Raw genomic sequence first — 19,313 nt, 5'->3', positions numbered from 1 at the left:
CAATGTTTTTAGTGGACGGACAGCATGCTCTTTGTTCTTCCAGGCTCCCTGTGACCTGTTCCCCAAGTCCTCCCTTCCAGGTATTAACAGGGAGGAAGAAGTGACACAGGACAGTCCTCCCCGCGGCAGCCTGAAAGGACCTTTGTGCAGAGGCCAGCATCCAGAGCAGGACAACCTCGGCGTGGCTTCCTCCCAACTCCCCCTTTACCCCAAAGCCCTTCAGCAAGCTGGACTTTAAAATTACAGAATCCCTAAGCTGGAAGGTACCCTTGGAAGTCATTGAGGAACATCCTTAGATCAAGAAATGAGGCAGAGGTATTTGGGGAAATAAGGAAATAAAAGCTCAAGAGGGGCAGAAAGTAGACACATGCCGAGTTCTGCACGGCCTCAGGGAGGTGACCCCGCCCCCTGCAATAGGGATTTTGGCAATTACTATGCATAAGGGTATACAGTCATACAGTGTGCTTTACAGAAAACAGATACTGAATGAATAAATGGTTGATCTTTTATTTGTAAATGGTAGGTTCCTTAAAAGTACAGGTAAGATTGGATTTTTAAGAGTTGTATTATAACACTGACTTCTGGTGTACAGCATTATCAACTATGTTGCCAGTCAGCTGTGGGACTTCAAACAGCCGACCTTCTGAGCCCCTCTTATGTGCCCCAGGGTGAGACTGGCTTGCATGAGGCAGCACATAGGACACAACCTCCGCCTTCAAGGAGCTTATCCAATGACACCTCCTCCCTGGCAGAACCATTGTTTCTCCTTTCCTCCAGCCCATGGGCGCCTTCCAGGCAGGAACTCTGCAGAACCCATGGCCTGGTATGGAGCAGTTGCTCTACGGAAGGAGGAAGGGAAGGAGGAAGGCTGGCCTGAACATGGCAACTACACACCAACCAACCCCAGTGACAGCACAAACTAGAAGATGAGGAGTTGCCACTTAACTTCCCTGGAATTTGTATTCCCTATGCCCTATACTTAACTTCCCTTCCTTTGTATTTCCAATGCCCTAATCCAGACCCTTACAACCACTTCCCACGGCAGTGGCCAATGCTTCCTATTGGTCTCCCTGCCCCTAACCTTACCAGCCTGCTCCAACTCCCCCAGGATCCCAAAGCATGCCAGGCCAGATTTCCTAAGCCCAGCTATGCTCATGTCACTCCCCTACGCAAAAGCCCTTAATATTTCCCCACAACCCTCTGAATCAATTTCCAACTGACATGCTCAGCCCTCTATAATCCAGCTCTGACCCACCTGTCACCTGGACTTACTCATGGCCTCAGAGGTAAAATTGGGACCACAGAGGAAAAGGCGAAAGTACTTGCTTTCAGTTAATATACATTTCCTGGGGAAGAAAAGGCTACTTCCATCAGCAGCAGGTCCCTGGGTAACCACAGCAAGCAGAATGTCTAAACAGGGCCATGCGTCCTACAGACCACTAGACAAGTGTCTTTAAGGTTCCTCACAACTCAGTATTCTGGCCCAGGCTGAGACAGACCCTGGGACAGAGTAGATCTGTGAAACAGATCTACCCACACTCAGAGCTCTAACCAGGGTTGGGACAACTTTTTCTATAAAGGAGCAGATGATAAATATTTTAGGCTTTGCAGGTTGCATATACACAGTCTCTGTTGCATCTTCTTCTGGGATTTTGTTTACAACCCCTAAAACCATTTTAAAACCATTTTAGCTTACACTTTTACATACAAAAACAGGCTGGAGCTTTGCTGACAATGCCCTGACCAAACAGGGACAACCCTGGGTACGCTGAACCTCATTTGCAGTGTTCCAACTTACGCACCTTGACTAAACCTAGCCTTCCCATGCCCTCCTTTGGTGAGATTCCCATTCTACAGAAGACAAGAGAAGCCAGGACCACAGCCCAGCATGCAAGGAGCCTGAGAGCTGTGGGCATGACCACCGTGCTTCCCAGATGTAGAGTACTCTGCTTCTGAGCACAGACATCCCAGGTCTGTTCCAAAGACGGATCAGCAGATGGACAGAGATGGATAAATGGACAGATGGATGGATGGATGGATAGATGGACGGATGGATGGATGGATGGATAAAAAATTAGTTTCTGACACACAAAGTGAGTCAGAAACTAATTGCTTTAAAAATTCAGAAAAGAAATTTGCTCTGATAAATGAGGAGTGTTAGGGAAGGTTCTACAGAAGAAAAGATACGATTAATTACGTTTTTCAAAGAAGAAATCAGATATTAATTGGGATGGTATATAGAGTGGAGATTTCAATCATCCTTAAAAGATTTTCCTGCTTCTCTAATTGTTTCAAAGGATGACACGACAACCTTGATTTTGCAAACCAAAACAGAATTATTTCCAGCAATCCTTTGAAAGGGAAAGGTATGAAATCACAAAATCAACAAGATTAGCAGGACCTTGACAATCAACAAACATTTTCTGAGAATTATGTACGCAAGGCATCATGTTGGGATTCAAAGAGAAGTAATACCTAGTCCCAACACTAGGCACACTCGGTCTGGTATGGCAGTTCCAAAGGAAAACTAAAAACTGCAAACGGGGGGGATCTCTGGATTTGGAAGCTTTCTGACCCCAAAAAGGAAGTGCCACAGTATTCAGAGGTCAAGCAGGAAGCCTCCTGCTCGGCACCAGTCACTCACTGGGCAATCCTCCCTTCCCTCACACTGCTCAGCAATTGTTGTCCTCATCAGGTTAGGCTATGTATCCCAGAAAACATTTCCATGTTATTCCACCAAGGCCCAAATTCCATACTAAATGCCTCATTTGGGCCAACATTAAATGAAGGAATTGTTCTACATAAATTAATTTTCTCAGTGAACTCAAGCTCATCAAAATTTGCAAAGCAAAGTTCAAAAACTATTTTCATGGATACTATCCTCAGCGGATTATGCACACCCCAGCGCACCAAAGCAGGGGATGCTGATTTTGACTATTCTTAATGACCAACCTAACATCAATAAACACAATCTGCTGTGGCTAGTGAGACCTGCAGGAATTCCAGAGTAGGAGGTGGCCCCACCCTTCTAAGCTGGTCTAACTCTTCTCTCTTCCCCTCTGTCCCATTGGCCTCAGCTGTAGGGCACGGGGTCCCTGCTGTTCCCATTTCGCTACATGGTCTTTCTGGAAGCCTGAGGATGACATGACCCTGAACTACAGGGAAACAAAATGGGCTTTATAACAGCTACTTTCTACTTCACTGGGGGTCTTTTTTTGTTTACTTCCAAGTCTAATGCACACCCTATGGCTGCCAGCTTATTCCAGCTAATAGTACATTTTCCTTTGAAAAAACCATTAACAAATTTCTGAAACACACATTTGCTGACACTGCTACTCCCTAATTCACACCAAAATCTAACAAAGCATCAGAACCCTATAGCATTTCATGGCATATTAGGGGCAAAAATGATACCTGCATGTTCCAGATAAGGCTTCACTGGCTTAGTATACGGACGCTTGAAGGATCCAAGAAGGTTCATAAATTAAAAGAGCAAATAAAACAGGGCCCTTAAGAGATTTCATATCAGCTATGACTAAAGCAATTTTGTCATAAGATCAATCAAATCTCCTTTACTTCGCTCTGACCATAGAGAGAACTGTGCACTTCGAAAATTAAGCTCCTTCCAACATTGCTATAGAAGATAATAAATCATTTTTTAAAATATAGAACAATAAACCCAGTTCTAGAAAACTGAGGGGAGTCAGAGTGGCAGGAAAGGAGGCCAACTTTAAATGTCATCACCAAAGCAGTCGCTTGCAAGTGTGACTTGAGAGACGCAGGAAGGCCTCTGCCCAAAATCCCAAATTAAAGCAGGACTCTTGAGTCTCCTCTGGATGGAATAGGATCTTTTAAAGAGAAAACCCAGGCCCTGGAGGTTCTGGAAATAGACCAAGGCAATGAAGGTCAAGAGAAAATGAAGAGGAAAAAAGTGAGGAGGAGAGGAGAATTTTAAGCTTTGGACACTGATGAGGTTCCAGCATAAGCATCCCAGTCCCCAGGGAAAAGGCGGGACCAGGAGTGTAGACAATGGAAAGAAGGAAGATGGGAAAAGGTGAAGGACCATTTCTCCTACCCATGATTGTTACTGTGGGTGATCCCCGCTGGCGAACACACCCACCAGGACCTCTTCCAAATCAAAAGCATGCAACCTGGCAGGCTGTGACCAAGGCAAATCAAAGCTACGGGTTCTGACAGCCCAATGCTCCGGTAGTAAACACACCTCATTCCTATTTGCCAAAAAAGAAAAACAAGAGAATTCACAAGGTGAGAAAAAAAAACAGGAATCTCAATAATTACCTTTTGTCAAGAAGTGAGCAGTCTCCTGTGGGGACTAAATCAAGGCAATGTTGATAGAAAACAACCAAAACACCAGCCACACTCACCAGCAGAAACAACAGCTTGGAAAGGGTTTGCTGTTGCAGAGAACATAGGAGGCCTGGCTCTAAGTCTCCTGAGTGACTACCAAGCACCGTGGCCAGACAAGGCAAATATCTAAAACCCATTTACAAATGTAAAACCATTTCTACTAGCTTCCTTTGCAACTAAAGACCAAGCAAGCAAATCATCCCATTTTATCAACATGCCCAGAGGCCAAATAAATAAAACAAATTAAATACAAGAAACTGCAGTTTACATAAAACTGATTTTAATACTGAAGTTAATGAATACAGTTACTGAGCACTTATTCTGTTCAAATCACTGGGCATTTAAAGATGATTAAGAACTGATCCAGCAAGCAGAAAAGAAAAAGAAATAAAAGGTCCTCAGCTTATTAAAGAATAAACAAAGCTGTCTCTATTTGCAGATGATATTTTGCATATTAAAAATCCTAAGGAATACACATACGTATACCCAAAACTATAAAAGACAATAAACAAATTCAGCAAATTGTAGGCCATAAGATCAATATACAAAAAGTTAACTGTATTTCTACACACTAGCAATGAATAATCCAGAAATGAAATTAAGAAAACAATTCCACTCACATCAAAAAGAATAAAGTACTTAGGAATAAATTTAACAGAAGTGTAAGATTTGTACATTGAAAACTACAAAACATCACTGAAAGAAATTTAAGAAAATGAGGCCAGGTACAGTGGCTCACGCCTATAATCCCAGCACTTGGGGAGGCAGAGGTAGGCGGATCACCTGAGGTCAAGGGTTCGAGGCCAGCCTGGCCAATAGGGTGAAACCCCGTTTCTACTAACAATACAAAAATTAGCCGGGTGTGGGGGCGGGCACCTGTAATCCCAGCTACTCGGGAGGCTGAGGCAAGAATTGCTTGAACCCCGGAGGCAAAGGTTGCAACGAGCCAAGATTGCACCATTGCACTCCAGCCTGGGCAACGGAGGAAAATTCCGTCTCAAAAAAAAAGAAAAAGAAAAGAAAAGAAAATGAAAAAAACTCCCAAGTTCAAAGATAAGAGATGTTATGATAGATTGTTAAGATGTCTATACTCCCCAAATTGAACTACAGTGTCAACATAACCTCGATGAAAATCTCAGCTGGCTTTTTTGCAGAAATTGAAAAGCTGATCCTAAAATTCACATGGAAATGCAAGAGACCCTCAATAGCCAAAACAATCTTGGAAAAGAAAAACAAAGTTGGAAGACTCATACTTCCTGATTTCTAAACATACCATAAGGCCTATAATTAATTAAGGTTTTATGGCACCAGCATAAAAGATAGGCATAAAAATCAATGGAACAGAACTGAGGGTCCAGAAATAAACCCATATATCAAAAGTAAATCAATTTTTAAAAAGGATGCCAAGAGAATTCAAGAAGAAAAGAAAAGTCTTCCCAAGAAATGGTGCCGGGACAACTGGATATATCCGCACGCAAAAGAATGAAGTTGGACCCCCCACCTCACCTCATATATAAATATTAACTCAAAACTAAATGTAAGAACTGAAACTATAAAATGAAGAAAATACAGGTGTAAATCTTTGTGATCTGTGTTATGCAACCAAAGGAAAAATGACTATTCTGGATGTCATCAAAATTAAAAACATTTGTCCTTTGAAGGACACCATCAAGTGAATGAAAAAACAATCTACAAAATGAAAATTATTACTTTCAAATTATATATCTGATCTGGGTCTAGTATCCAGAATATATGAAGTAATCTTACAACGCAACAATAAAAAGACAAATAATCCAATATAAACATGGCAAAGGCTTTGAATAGACAGTTCTCCAAAGAAGATACACACAGCCATGGGCATATAAAACAATGCTCAAAATCATTAGTCATCCATCAGAGAAAGACAAATCAAACCCACCACTTCACACCCACTAAGATGAGTGTAATAAAAAAGACAATAACAAGAGTTGATAAGGATGTGGAGAAATTGGAACCCTTACACATGGCTGGTAAGAACATCACGTGGTGCAGCCTCTTTGGCAAACAGTTTGGCAGCTCCTCAAAAAGTTAAACTGACTCTAAAAAGTTTAAGTTTAAAAAGTTAAAGTGACTAAGCAATTCCACTCCTAGTTATATACCCAAGAGAACTGAAAATGTATGTCTACACTAAAACTTGTAGAAGAATATTCACAGGATTATTCACAATAGCCTAAAAGTGGAAGCAACCCGAATGTCCATCAACTGATGAATGAATAAACAAAATGTGTCATACGCATATGACAGAATATTATTCAGTCATAAAAATAAAGTACAAATCCATGCTATGATTTAGATGAATCTTAAAAACATTAGACTACATAAAGGAAGCCGGACACAAAAGGCCACATATTATATGATTCCATACATGAAACGACCAGAATAGGCAAATCCATAGAGACAGAAAGTAGATGAGTGACTGCCAAGGACTCGGGTACACGGGACTAGGGAATGACTCCTACTGGATATGGGGTTTCTTTTTGGTGATGAAAATGATCTGGAATTAAATAGTGGTGATGGCTACACAACTTTGTGAATACACTAAAAACCACTTAGTTGGACACTTTAAAATGGTGAATTTTATGGTATATGAATTATATCTCAATTTTTTTAAAAAAAGCAACAACACAAAATAAGTTTCTCAGGATGCTATAGAAAGGTTTTTTCAAAAATAAATAATTCAACTTGAGGATATGATTCAGCGACCATGTTGTCTTTTCAGGGCTATCAACAAGCCATTCCTGGCTGATTTTTGTTCCTATCATTTATTCCAGGGCCTTTTCACATCCAGTATATATGAATACAAAGAACTATGGAATTTTTAGGTCAGAGAGGATGGTCACAGAACACCCAGTCCAAATCTCTCATGTTAGAGACCAGATACACAGTTAACTGGCTCAAGGTCACAATAAGGTGACCTTATAACTCCGATCCCGCTCTCCTAACTCCCTGGCTAGGTCTTTCTGCTCCACAACATAAACACAACCGAACCACAGGGCAAATGTGAAAACCACTGCTTCACAATAGAGAGGACATCTTCCAACGATGAGAACACTGGCTCCGGCTCCCCGCAAAATCTAGGGAAGCTCACTGGATATAAGAAAATCAGTATTTTCTCAAAGTCCAACAGTCCACATTACTCAATGACCACAAAACCCTGTGATCATCACTGATACAACCTGCTTTTCACCAGAGAAGCAAAGCACAACAAAGTTTTATTTAAGAGACCAAGGAAAGCAGCAAAGACTGCAAAAAAGACTGCTCCGAGGCAAGACGGATGGGAAACATCACGGCCTCATTCAGCCCAAACTCAAACCGGCAAGGCACTCATTGGGATTCCAGCTCAAGTACCAACCACCACATCAACTCCAGTGATACCTCCAAGGAGGGAATCTTCAAAGAAGGGGATGAAAGAGGTAAAGTTCACTCTGAGCTCTAACTTCTTGGAAAGTATAAATATTAATAGCCAAGATAAAGAAAAAACCAGAGAAGGTGGCCAAAAAAAGCAAGGGTGTCAAGAGGCAGGGGAAGTGTTGCAGACAGCAGTAGATATGGAAGGTCAAGAGCTGGAAAGACTGAACTCATCACATCCAACCCTCCATGTTACAAATGACGAACTGAGGCAGGACCAGTGAAGTTACCTGCTCCAAGGTCCAAAAGCTGGTAACAGATTCAGGCTATCATGGGAATACAGTACAAGGCCTTAACATTCTCCTTTTCTTTCAAAACCTCTCCAAAGTCCCCTAACTGTTAAGAGGGAGCTGACTTCTCTCCACCCAAATCTGCCTAGACGGGCCACATCCTTGATTAACCCTTCAGTGGCAACCTCAAAATACAATTTGCTGAAATGAAGGGAATACTCTATGGGTCTGGGTGGCTCCTAGTCCTTTTCACATAGTGACAGTGTTCTTGGCCCCTCAGCTCTAAGGGGGCCATTCAGTCAAGGTCAAGTTAATAAATACCTCTGATGCTAAGTGCCTCCCCAGGGGTTAGTGTCTGATGACCTCCAGGCAATCACATTCAGCAACAATGGGGACTGCAGGTGATCAACAACCATCATTACCCTGCACTAAGGAAACCCACAGAAACACCTACAGAGAAATCGTCCCAGGCAAGAGTGACTGGCAGGTGGGGCATTAAAAGATCAACAGGAGTGGGTCCTCCTCCACAGCACTGGGATTCTTACTCTAGCAATTGCTGGTTGTGGAACGTGGAACCTGGAGGCATGTCCCTATAGGACCAACCTCAAGACCGTTGAGGGGATCAAATCACCAGTTTAAAACACAGCACAGTCCTTAAGACAGAATTAAAGCTCAGAGAAATGTCAGCACTGTCACCGTTATCGTTTTCATTTAAAAAAAAAAAAAAAGCCAGGCGCGGTGGCTCACGTCTGTAATCCCAGCACTTTGGGAGGCCAAGATGGGCGGATCACGAGGTCAAGAGATCGAGACCATCCTGGCTAACACAGTGAAACCCTGTCTCTACTAAAAATACAAAATAATAGCCCAGCGTGGTGGTGGCCGCCTGAAGTCCCAGCTACTCGGGAGGCTGAGACAGGAGAATGGTGTGAACCAGGGAGCTGAGCTTGCAGTGAGCCAAGATCGTGCCACTGTACTCCAGCCTGGGTGACAGAGCGGGAGTCTGTCAAAAAAAAAAAAAAACACCTCTAAGAAGGACAAGATTTCTTCTGAGAAGCTGGGGAAAGAGATCCCGACAATCCTGACTGCCTGGCTAGAATCCTAAAAGACAAAGGAATCCATCATGACAGGGAACTGTCTTCATCAACCGACTGATTTCACTGACAAAGCCATCTTCAGCAAGGAGTGGAAAAATGACATCATTAGTAACACCGTTAGCAGGGAAGGCCTCCTGCCAGGGTGTCAGCAATGCCCCTGGCCACTCTGCTCTACGGGGCTGGGCATGTCGGCAGAGCAGTGAGGAGACGAAAGAAGAACAATTTCTGTAGCAAGTAGGACAGATGAGGCAAACAGGAAACAAAAAGCAACGAGGATTTGCCAGAAGCACCCACTCAAGCAATGCAATAGCTGTAACTTTCTAACACTAACAGCAAAGGAGGGCGTGCTGGCTACAGAGGCTGCAACACCACGGGCCCTGGTTGGCACAGGCTCTACAGAGGCTGTTGGCTGCTAAAAGAAATAGCAGACTCTGGTGTCAAAATGCTTGATTTGAACAAATCCTGGCTTCATCACTTCCTGGCTCCATGAACTTGGTAACGTGGCCTAATTTCGCTGGACCCTATAGCATTTTGGTAATAACTAAATGAGTTAATAATTGATATATGTAAAGAATTTAAAGCATGCCTGGCACACAGTAAGTGCCCTATAAACGTTAGAAAAGACAAGGGGGAGGCTGGGCACGGTAGTTCACTCCTATAATACCAGCACTTTGGGAGGGCAAGGCAGGAGGATCGCTTGAGTCCAGGAGTTCAAGACCAGCCATGGGCAACATGGTGAAACCCTCTCTACAAAAATTACAAAAATTAACCAGGGGCCGGACATAGTGGCTCACACTTGTAATCCCAGCACTTTGGGAGGTCGAGGTGGGTGGATCACTTGAGGTCAGGAGTTCAAGACCAGCCTGGCCAACATGGCAAAACCCTGTCTCTACTAAAAATACAAAAATTAGCTGGGTGTGGTGGTGGGCACCTGTAATCCCAGCTAGTCAGGAGGCTGAGGCACAAGAATCACTTGAACCTGGGAGGCGGAGATTGCAGTGAGCCGAGATGGCGCCACTGCACTCCAGCCTGGGTGACAAAGTGAGACACTATCTCAGAAATAATAATAATAATTAATAAATAAAAAATTAACCAGGCATGGTGGGGTACACTTGTAGTCCCAGCTACACAGGAGGCTGAGACAGGAAGACAAGGTTGCAGTGAGCCAAGATGGCACCACTGCTTTCCAGCCTGGGCAACAGAGCCAGATTCTGTCTCAAAAAAAAAAAAAAAATCAACTGACATTAACTTCAACCACACTCTGGATATCCCCAACACACTCTTGCAACAGCAGCAGCATTTCAAATAAATACCCTCATTGAAAACAGCACACACTGCAAAGTCTCCCTTAAAATTCTGGGTAGGTGGTGCCCATGAATCTTCTGGCGCTTCACAATGGAACCTGCCCTGCAGAAGCAAGGGCAGTACATGCCACGTGAGACAAACAAAAAAGGCACAAATAGGAGAGCTGGGTTGTAGGACCCACCCAGCTCAGAATCCTAATTATAGGACTCAGAAGGTCCAGTTTGCAGCTCTGCTGAACTCTTGAGGCATGCACAAGTATATGAACTAACCTGTGGGATCAGATGAGAAGCTGCCAAGCCATAACCCTGAAAGAACAGAGGGCACCCCACGGATGTAAAACCACAGCGGATGGCTCCCTGCCAAGAGCGCTTCTAAACACCTTTAGTGCCTCATAATTCTAACACTGGCCTGAGGTGCAACTCTTCTCAGCTAGGCTCTTAGAACCAATTCATGGCAATGACAGCATAATAATTACGAGATATAATAATTATATTTAACAAACAGAGTTGTTAAAGAATCCATCACTCAAAAAAAAAAACTAGCTAAATAAAACTTACCATCAAGCCTGGAATTCTCAGTCTGAATTCAGGGGGTCCATAAACTTGGATTGGAAAAAAAAAAAATTTATCTGTATTTTCATTAGGGTCTAACTGAAATTTATCATATCTTTCAATTACAAATGTAAGCAACACGTGCTAATATTATCAATACTTGCAACTCTAATAAAAGATACACGAATATTACATTATATTTATTAGAAATATCTCATATTGTTTATATTCATCAGTATCTCAAAATTAAGGTATTTATTAGACCAACCATGAAATCTTGTTACTAAATGCTTTAGTAAAGAAGCATTATAAGCATGGCAAAAATTTTTTAAATATTCTGCTAACTGAATTTCAATATACAGTCGTGCTCCACATAATGACATTTCAGTCAACAATGAACCACACACACGACTTCTCATAACATTATAAGAGGGATTTTTACCATCTTTTCTATGTTTAGATACACAAATACTTGCCATACACAAATACTGTAACTGTGTCACAGTTACCACAGTATTCAATACAGTGGCATGCTGTACAGGTTTGGAGCCTGGGAGCAACAGGTTCTTACCACATAGCCTAGGTGTCTACATGCCATCTGGGTGTGTGTAAAGTGCACTCTAGGATGTTCGTACCACGAAGAAATCTTTAAACGATGCATGTTCGTCATTAAGCAATGCAAGACTGTAATTAGTTTCCTTTGAAATCTTATTTTGTTCTATGCATTAAAACATTGTTCTGAAGAGGCAGACCACCTTCACCAGAGTGTCAAAGGGAGCCATGGCACAAAAAAGGTTAAAAGGATGAAACAGGACTGCACATAAAACACGAGATTATTAAGTGCTTTATAAGGAAGGAGCTAGTCCTGTCCACTTTTTTTTTTTTTTAAGACGCCCAGGCCATGCTGTCCACTTTTACATCCCTGGCACCTGGCATTGACAACGTATGGTAGGGGTCCAATATACCATTTATGAGTGAAGAAACTCAATCAGTCAAATCCCTTCACAGAAATGACCATCATCATAAAAATACAGCCCAAGCATTCCAGCTCGGGTTGGTGGTCTGTTTATTCCAAGACATTGATGACATGATAAAAACGATAATGGTATAAAAAGCACCTGGAAGGGCAGCCAGGAGCAGCGGCTCACACCTATAATCCCAGCACTTTGGGTGGGCGGATCACCTGAGGTCAGGAGTTCAAGACCAGCCTGGCCAACATGGTGAAACCCCATCTCTACTAGTACAAAAATTAGCCAGGCACGGTGTCAGGTACCTGTAATCCCAGCTATCCAGGAGGCTGAGGCAGGAGAATCCCCCTTGAACCCAGGAGGCAGAGGTTGCAGTGAGCTGAGATCCTGCCACTGCACTCCAGCCTGGGTAAGAGAGCGAGACTCCATCTCAAACAAACAAACAAAAAAGACAAAAGGTACCTGGAAGGGCCCTAGCAATCCACTTGGAGGCCACATTACACAGAAAAGACGTAAGCAAAGGAGGTAGGTTCAGATCATGGAACGCCACCTCTCTTTAGTAGGGAAAGAAAGAGGAGTGTTTGGGGAGCTGAAATGCGGACAGCATCCCAGGCACCTGACAATGCCTAGAAATATCACCTGCTATAGTCTGCCCAGAAACAGCAGAGGGTCGCACGAGCAGACCCCTCTGTCCCAGTCTATGCAGCCATGCTTCTCTCTTTCCCTGGGCCCCAGTCTATGCAGCTATGCTTCAATCTTTCCTTGACTGACCCTGGAACTGGTCCCAACACAAGTCCTATACCAGTCACATCAAGCAGCACAGAGTTGGCCTGGATTCTGACACTAAGTAGCTCTAGACAGCACCAGCTTCACCGTGGGGATGCTAGAAGGTCTGTTCAGAGGGCTTGGATGAATTGAGCTTGGCTGTTGCCTTGTTCGGGGTAGCTCTGTTGGGTCTACCTCTATGCCAACAGCACACAATCATGACAATCCATCAGCAGGTTTGGACCCCTCTTCTTGCACAATGGACCTCAATCAGGCCACTTACCACCATCCCCCCTGCTACCTCCTCGTCCAATACCCTCTCGCCTGGATGACTGCAATAGCCCCTCACCTCGCAACTGGTCTCCCTCTTTCCTTTCATGCCCTGCTAGTCTGTTTTTCCCTAGAACAACCACAGTGAAGTCTTTAAAACGTAAATCGGACCATGTTATTCCCTGCTGAAAATTCTTCAACAGCTTCCCATCACAACAGAACAAAATCCAAATTCCTTCCCCAAGATGGACAAGGCCCTGTGTGACCCGGCGCTGCCCACCCCTCTGCCCGCCGTCTCTCATCCTTCTCTCCCTCACCCACTCCCCCCCCACCCCACACCCTGACCTTCCTTCAGTCCTTCCATGATCCCGCCCATTGGCATTTCAGGGCCTTTTCCCAAGCTGTTCTATTCCCACATCTTTTGTGACTGGCTTCCTCTCTGCATTCCAGCCTGCTCAAATGTCACCTCTGCAGAGAGGCTTTTCCTGATTTTGGTTTCCTAATCTCCAGAACCACTTTGTATCTCCATGTTATGCATGACTTTCCTTTACAGCACTTATCAACTGCCTAAGGTTATGTTACGTAACCGTCTATCAGTGATTATCAACCCTATTTGGGAGGAGCCTTTAAAAAATGCCAAGGCTCCAGAGCCCGCCGGACCAATTTAAGTCAGAATTCTAGGGAGTGGAGCCAGGCAGCTCTGCTTCACAAACGCCCAAGCAACTCCAGTGTGCAGCCGGGGTTCCATCTAGAACATGCCTGTGGTGTATGTGGGGATGCTGTAAAAATTCAGGTCCTGGGTGGAACCTGGGGCTCTGCATTTCAGCAAGCTTCCAGGGGGTGCCTCTGCTACTGGTTGCTGAACCAATATGGTAGCCACCAGCCACGTGTAGCTACTAAGCAGATACGGCAGCTGAGAGCTGGATTTGTCTTAGGCTGCCTCATCAGACAGTGCGGGCCTAAAATGCATGTATATGCTCCACAAAGGAAGGCACCGGCGCCTGGAAACATGGGGTGCACGGGAAGAATTAAGGATCACTCCAAATTCTTGGTCTCAGCAGACCTCTGGAGACCAGGTGACTATGAAAATCCCACCACAGAGGCTGAGTTGGCTGCCACGTCAGGAGTAGATCAATATTTACCTAAGGCAGGGAGGCAGGTACAAAAGACCATAATGAACCAGCTTAGTGCCTTAGCATTTGGTAACCCACAGGTAACTGCCTGGACTTCAAGACTCCATGGCACGACATCATACAAGGCCCTCCCTCATCACAGCCCCAGGCCCTGGGACCACTTGCACCCTTGCACATCCACAGGACTCCGGGCATTCGAACAGATGTGGTCCTCACATTTTTTGCACAGATTTGTTTACAGAATTAGGATTCTGTTCCTCTTGCTGGACTGTAGGTCCCTTCAAAGACAGAACATATTCTTCCTGGTGTTCTATTCCTGCCACCTCACACATAGCCTAGCACAGTGAAGGACTCAGGAATCCTGAGTGCATGGCAGCACCTGGAACCCATGAGGAGTGGCATCAGTACTTCTACTATTGATCCTAAGAAGGAAACTGAATTCAGCATTCACCGGGGGGCAGGGAGGAAGGCTCACATATGAAGAGAAAATGGCTTCCTTTAAGTGACTCAGAATTTTCTGAAATTCAAATTTCAGAACACAGTTTAAAAGGTGGCCCTGTTTGACCCATCAAAGCTCACTTCCAAAAACACGAATGCTCTGGGCAAGAAGGTGATGTCCTTCTGAAGACAGCAAGAATCTGTTCATCTGGGGACTTGGAGGAGCTGTTTTTCAAACAAGTCACAAAGGGCTAACATTCAGAATCACATTCTTGCCAAAAAGCACGTAGGCCTGGTTCCCACTGTTGCTGCTAGGAGGGGTCTGGTCCCATGGACGGCAGGGCCCCTGGGAGCCGGCAGGCCCAGATGCTCACCCCACCCCTGCAGTTAGAACCCTGTGCTTATGACAGCAATGGGATTGCCAAGGTAACCAAGGACAACAAAGTAGAGAATTACGGCCCCGGAAGGAAGTAGATTAAATTTTAATACTTACAAGTCAACATCAAATTTATTTTTAAAACTACATCAATGCCAAATAAGCAAGGCAGAATGGATGGTGCTATAAAGGAGGGTCTAACCAAAAACACGAATATTCCAAATATGTATACAATTTTTCCCTATTTTGAGAATATTTCAAAGTGCCCAGAGGCTCGAAAAAACAAAAAAGAAGAAGAAAAAAAAGAAACAAAAAACCCTCACTTTTCAAATTTCTGTCACAACTACTTATTTTTCCATTATTTCCAAAAGCACAGGGCAGACTCTGGTTGCAGCACCAGACTTTGCTAAGTTTGCTAACACTGTACAAAATGATGACTTGAACCAGAGAAGGTGGTCAAGTGAAAATTATAAAACACAGATATGCTCTCACCAGCTGTCAGGACAACAAACTTTTTTTTTTTTTTTTTTGAGACGGCGTTTCACTCTTGTTGCCCAGGCTAGAGTACAATGGCGTGATCTTGGCTCGCCGCAACCTCCACCTCCTGGGTTCAGGTGTTTCTCCTGCCTCAGCCTCCTAAGTAGCTGGGATTACAGGCATGCGCCACCACACCCAGCAAATTTTGTATTTTTAGTAGAGACGGGGTTTTTCCATGTTGGTCAGGCTGGTCTCGAACTCCCGACCTCAGTGATCTGCCCGCCTTGGCCTCCCAAACTGCTGGGATTACAGGCGTGAGCCACCACATCTGGCCTGACAACAAACTTTTAAAAAATACACATGGGTTAACAGATACACGGTAGGTGTTTCATTCACTCACCCATTCAGCCATTCAGCCATTCAGCCATTTCCCTGACACTTCCCCCATGTAAATCCTATCCTCACTCCAAAAGCCCTCACTGGGGCCTGTGGACTCACTGTATAATCCGGTAACCAATTGTCTGGCAGCTTCTGTGCTGTGTATTATCTCACTAAAACCTCACCCCAATCCTCTGAAGCTGACAGGTATTATTACCCAGACTTTAAAGCTGAGGAAAATGAGAAAATGTTAGGCATCTCACTCAAGTTCACTCAGCTGGCAGGTGGTGGAGTCTGAACTTGAACCCAGGTCAATCTGACAAAGGAGAAATTTAGAGAATTCAGCATTACGAAAAGTAACAGGAAGCAGCATGGTTTCTGAAAGCAGCAGGAGCCAAGTTCAATGTCCACTTCGGAGCCCTATAACCTTTAGCAAATCACTTAACCTCTCTGAGCCTCAATTTCCTCACCTATAAAGCAGAGATAAGGACTGAATACAATACCTGTGAGTTTCATAGTACAGGATGGGGACCCACAGTTCCTATAATAATATTCCAGCAACAAGTATGCAAATCAAAACAGTACATTTTAACTGTAAAATGATTTTTTGGCAGATATAACCTACACTGGAAATAACAGATTCAAAAAGGTTTATCAGTGTAAAATTAGTTTGCTGGCCGGGCGCGGTGGTTCACGCCTGTAATCCCAGCACTTTGGGAGGCCAAGGCAGGTGGATCACCTGAGGTCAAGAGTTCGACACCAGCCTGACCAACATGGTGAAACCCCTTCTCTACTAAATACAAATAATCAGCTGGGCATGGTGGCACATGCCTGTAATCCCAGCTACTTGGGAGGCTGAGGCAGGAGAATCGCTTGAATCTGGGAGACAGAGATTGCAGTGAGCCAAGACTGAACCACTGCACTCCAGCCTGGGCAACAAGAGCGAAACTCCATCTCAAAAAATAAATAAATAAATAAATAAATAAATAAATAAATAAATAAATATAAAATTAGTTTGCTAGTTCCATGATTCATTTGTTTAAAAATAAGACCAAGAGCTTGCAAATTTTATTTGTTAAGTGAGTAACTTTATGTCATGATACCCTCTCACGTTTCGTCTCAGTATGAGAAGATTTTTGTTTAAAACCAAAATACTGTATGCATCATTTGTTATTAAACCACATACAGAACAAGTTTTGGTAACAGAAAGGAACATTAGATACCCTGGGAAAGAGTATTATTTAAAAATCCACATTGATTTACCTCAGAAAGTGAACAACTTTCAAATTTAGTTATAAAACCAAGCTCACACATACCATCATCATAGCACGTATGTATATTTGCTTAAAGTGAAATAAACCTGAAATGATTTTAATTTTTCCATTTTCAGACTTGAACCAATTCTTGGGCTTAGACGGCAACATGAAGCAAGCTTGCAATTTAATGAAATGACCAAATCCAGTCTCTTTGTAATCTGCTCAGTAACTGAGCTCTAGGGTAATCTCCTGCACAGCATACAGAAAGAGCTTTGGAATTACACATTGTAAACTAAAATTAATCAGAGAAAGTGTATGCCAATTTTAATAGCAATTCCTATTTGCTTGGCTTTCCAACATCTGCCAATGCTAATAATATTTAACTGACAAACTGCAGTGGGGAAAAGCAACAGAACTTTAAACATAATCAAGCTTTCTAAAGAAAGACATCATGTACAATGCTTCCTTCCCTTAAGAAATATTCAGCTACCTTTTTGGTTGCAATCATTCCATAAACATTATTAATGGTGTATTCTCAAAACACTGTGCTTTTTAACTGGCACTTAGGAAAAAATATCATTCACCCATCCCCATCTGCCTCATTTGAAGGCATCATTTTTAAGCCTTGCTGCTAAAAGTAGAATTAAGTGATCTGGGGAATCACCGAACTCATAGGAAAGGTTTACATGCAGCTCTCTTCCGCCAAATTAAATGGAGAGAAGGAAGGCTACCCAAGTTATATTAACAGCATTCAGAATGCTGAATCTGTTACTTTTGATTCCCTTTTATTGACTGTTTACAGCTACAAAGAAAAAATTTTTCCATTAAGGGAAAACATTCTGGATTTTTTTTCAAGCAATTCCTAACAGCAGATGCTTTGTTCAAATGGGCAAAAAAGAAAAAAGAAAAAGAAAAATAATAATGCCATTGCTTCATTTAAAGCTCTTTGGTGACCCCCCCTCAAGCCTGCTAGCCCAGGCGTTTTCTGCTAAAATACCTGCAAAATCCAATTTTAAACCTGTAACCTGACATTCTGGCCAAGAGACATTTAATCATGGATTCACTATTGCCACATGTGTGGCTTGTAAACCTATTCTGAGTCGAGCAGAGTGCTAAGCACTTCACACAGTCTCTGATCCTGGAAAGGATGCATTACTAATCCCGTTTGGTGGGTAAGGAAAAGGAGGACTGAAGGTGAGGATGTGCCTCAAACCACAGTCAACGGTGGCCCCTGGACTCACAGCCTGCCCATTTCCCCACGGCTTTAATTTTCAACCAAGCTTCTTCGTTCCTACGTGTTCCTCTCCCCAGGACCTGGAGAGCGTGCTGGTTAGCAGCTAGGCGTGATGACTTTGCACCTTGAAAGCACTTTACTAAAACCAGGCCTTTTCCAGGTTGAGGGGAAGGGTGGCATCCCGGATTCAAGCAGGTGAGACCCAGGTAACCGGGGAGCGGCTCCTAGAGGCCTCTTGGACCCAGAAGCGCCGACTCTCACACACCTTGCCCGCAGTTCCTTCTCTGGGCACGGGTGGAGCGCAGCCAGGCCGCCCTGGCTGAGGCGGGCATGCCTTCCCAGCAGCCCGGGATGCCCCGGACCCGCGGACCCGAGGGTGGGGGCCCTGCAGGTCTCGGGGACTGCGGCGGGGAGCTCGGAGAGCGGAGCTGCCCCCGCCGCGCCACTTCAAGAACAAGTTGGTAAGGTCCGCGCCGGGGACCAAAGACCCCGGGCGACGGCGGGCAGCGGGATCCCCACAGCTCGCCGCCGACCCCGACTCTGGCCAAAGTTGGCCGCGCTACGGGGAAAGGACCAGGCCCGGGAACCCCGCGAGGGCCACGGAACCCCGCGAGGGCCACGAGGCCGAGAGAGGGGAGGTTTTACAGAAGCCCAAGGTGGCCATCACCCATCTCCTCCGAGCCACCTAGGCGGGAACAAAGGGCTTCTGTCTCGGGCAGGGTTGGCCCGGCCGCGTCCGGCTTCGGAGCAAAGAAAGTTTTCCCGGGATGCGGATGCGGGAGCGGCGGGCGGGGCTCCGGCGCGGGATACCTGCGGCCGGAGCCGCCGCACAGGCCGCCTCACCTCTTCGATGGCCGCCACGGTGTTCCGGCACTGCGCCGTGCGGGTGGTGAAGCTGGAGGCCGTGGGCGCCTTGTAGTCCTCATGGGTCTCGGCCACGAATTCCGACACGGAGATCTGGTCCGGCATCGCCTCGGCGCGAGGGCGCTGGCGCACGGCCGCGGGGGCGCCGCCGCCTCAACC

At 44.7% G+C, this 19,313-nt stretch overlaps 1 protein-coding gene across 2 annotated transcripts in view; it reads right to left on the bottom strand.

Moving 5' to 3' along the window:
- The window catches only part of ASAP2 (ArfGAP with SH3 domain, ankyrin repeat and PH domain 2), a 203,735-nt gene extending 184,428 nt beyond the window's left edge, over positions 1-19,307 (bottom strand). For both annotated transcript variants that reach the window (XM_017853630.1, XM_017853639.1), the window contains exon 1: positions 19,134-19,307. In XM_017853630.1, the coding sequence (XP_017709119.1) occupies positions 19,134-19,259 (126 nt within the window). In that variant the 5' untranslated portion in view covers positions 19,260-19,307. The remainder of the gene's footprint in view (positions 1-19,133) is intronic.
- Positions 19,308-19,313: the final 6 nt, after the last annotated feature.

The sequence above is a fragment of the Rhinopithecus bieti genome, unplaced genomic scaffold (genome assembly GCF_001698545.2).
Source record: "Rhinopithecus bieti isolate Rb0 unplaced genomic scaffold, ASM169854v2 scaffold_1530, whole genome shotgun sequence".
In the NCBI taxonomy this organism is placed as follows: domain Eukaryota; kingdom Metazoa; phylum Chordata; class Mammalia; order Primates; family Cercopithecidae; genus Rhinopithecus; species Rhinopithecus bieti.
Note: the sequence above shows the minus strand (reverse complement) of the source record. Positions and strands in the feature narration are given on the sequence as shown.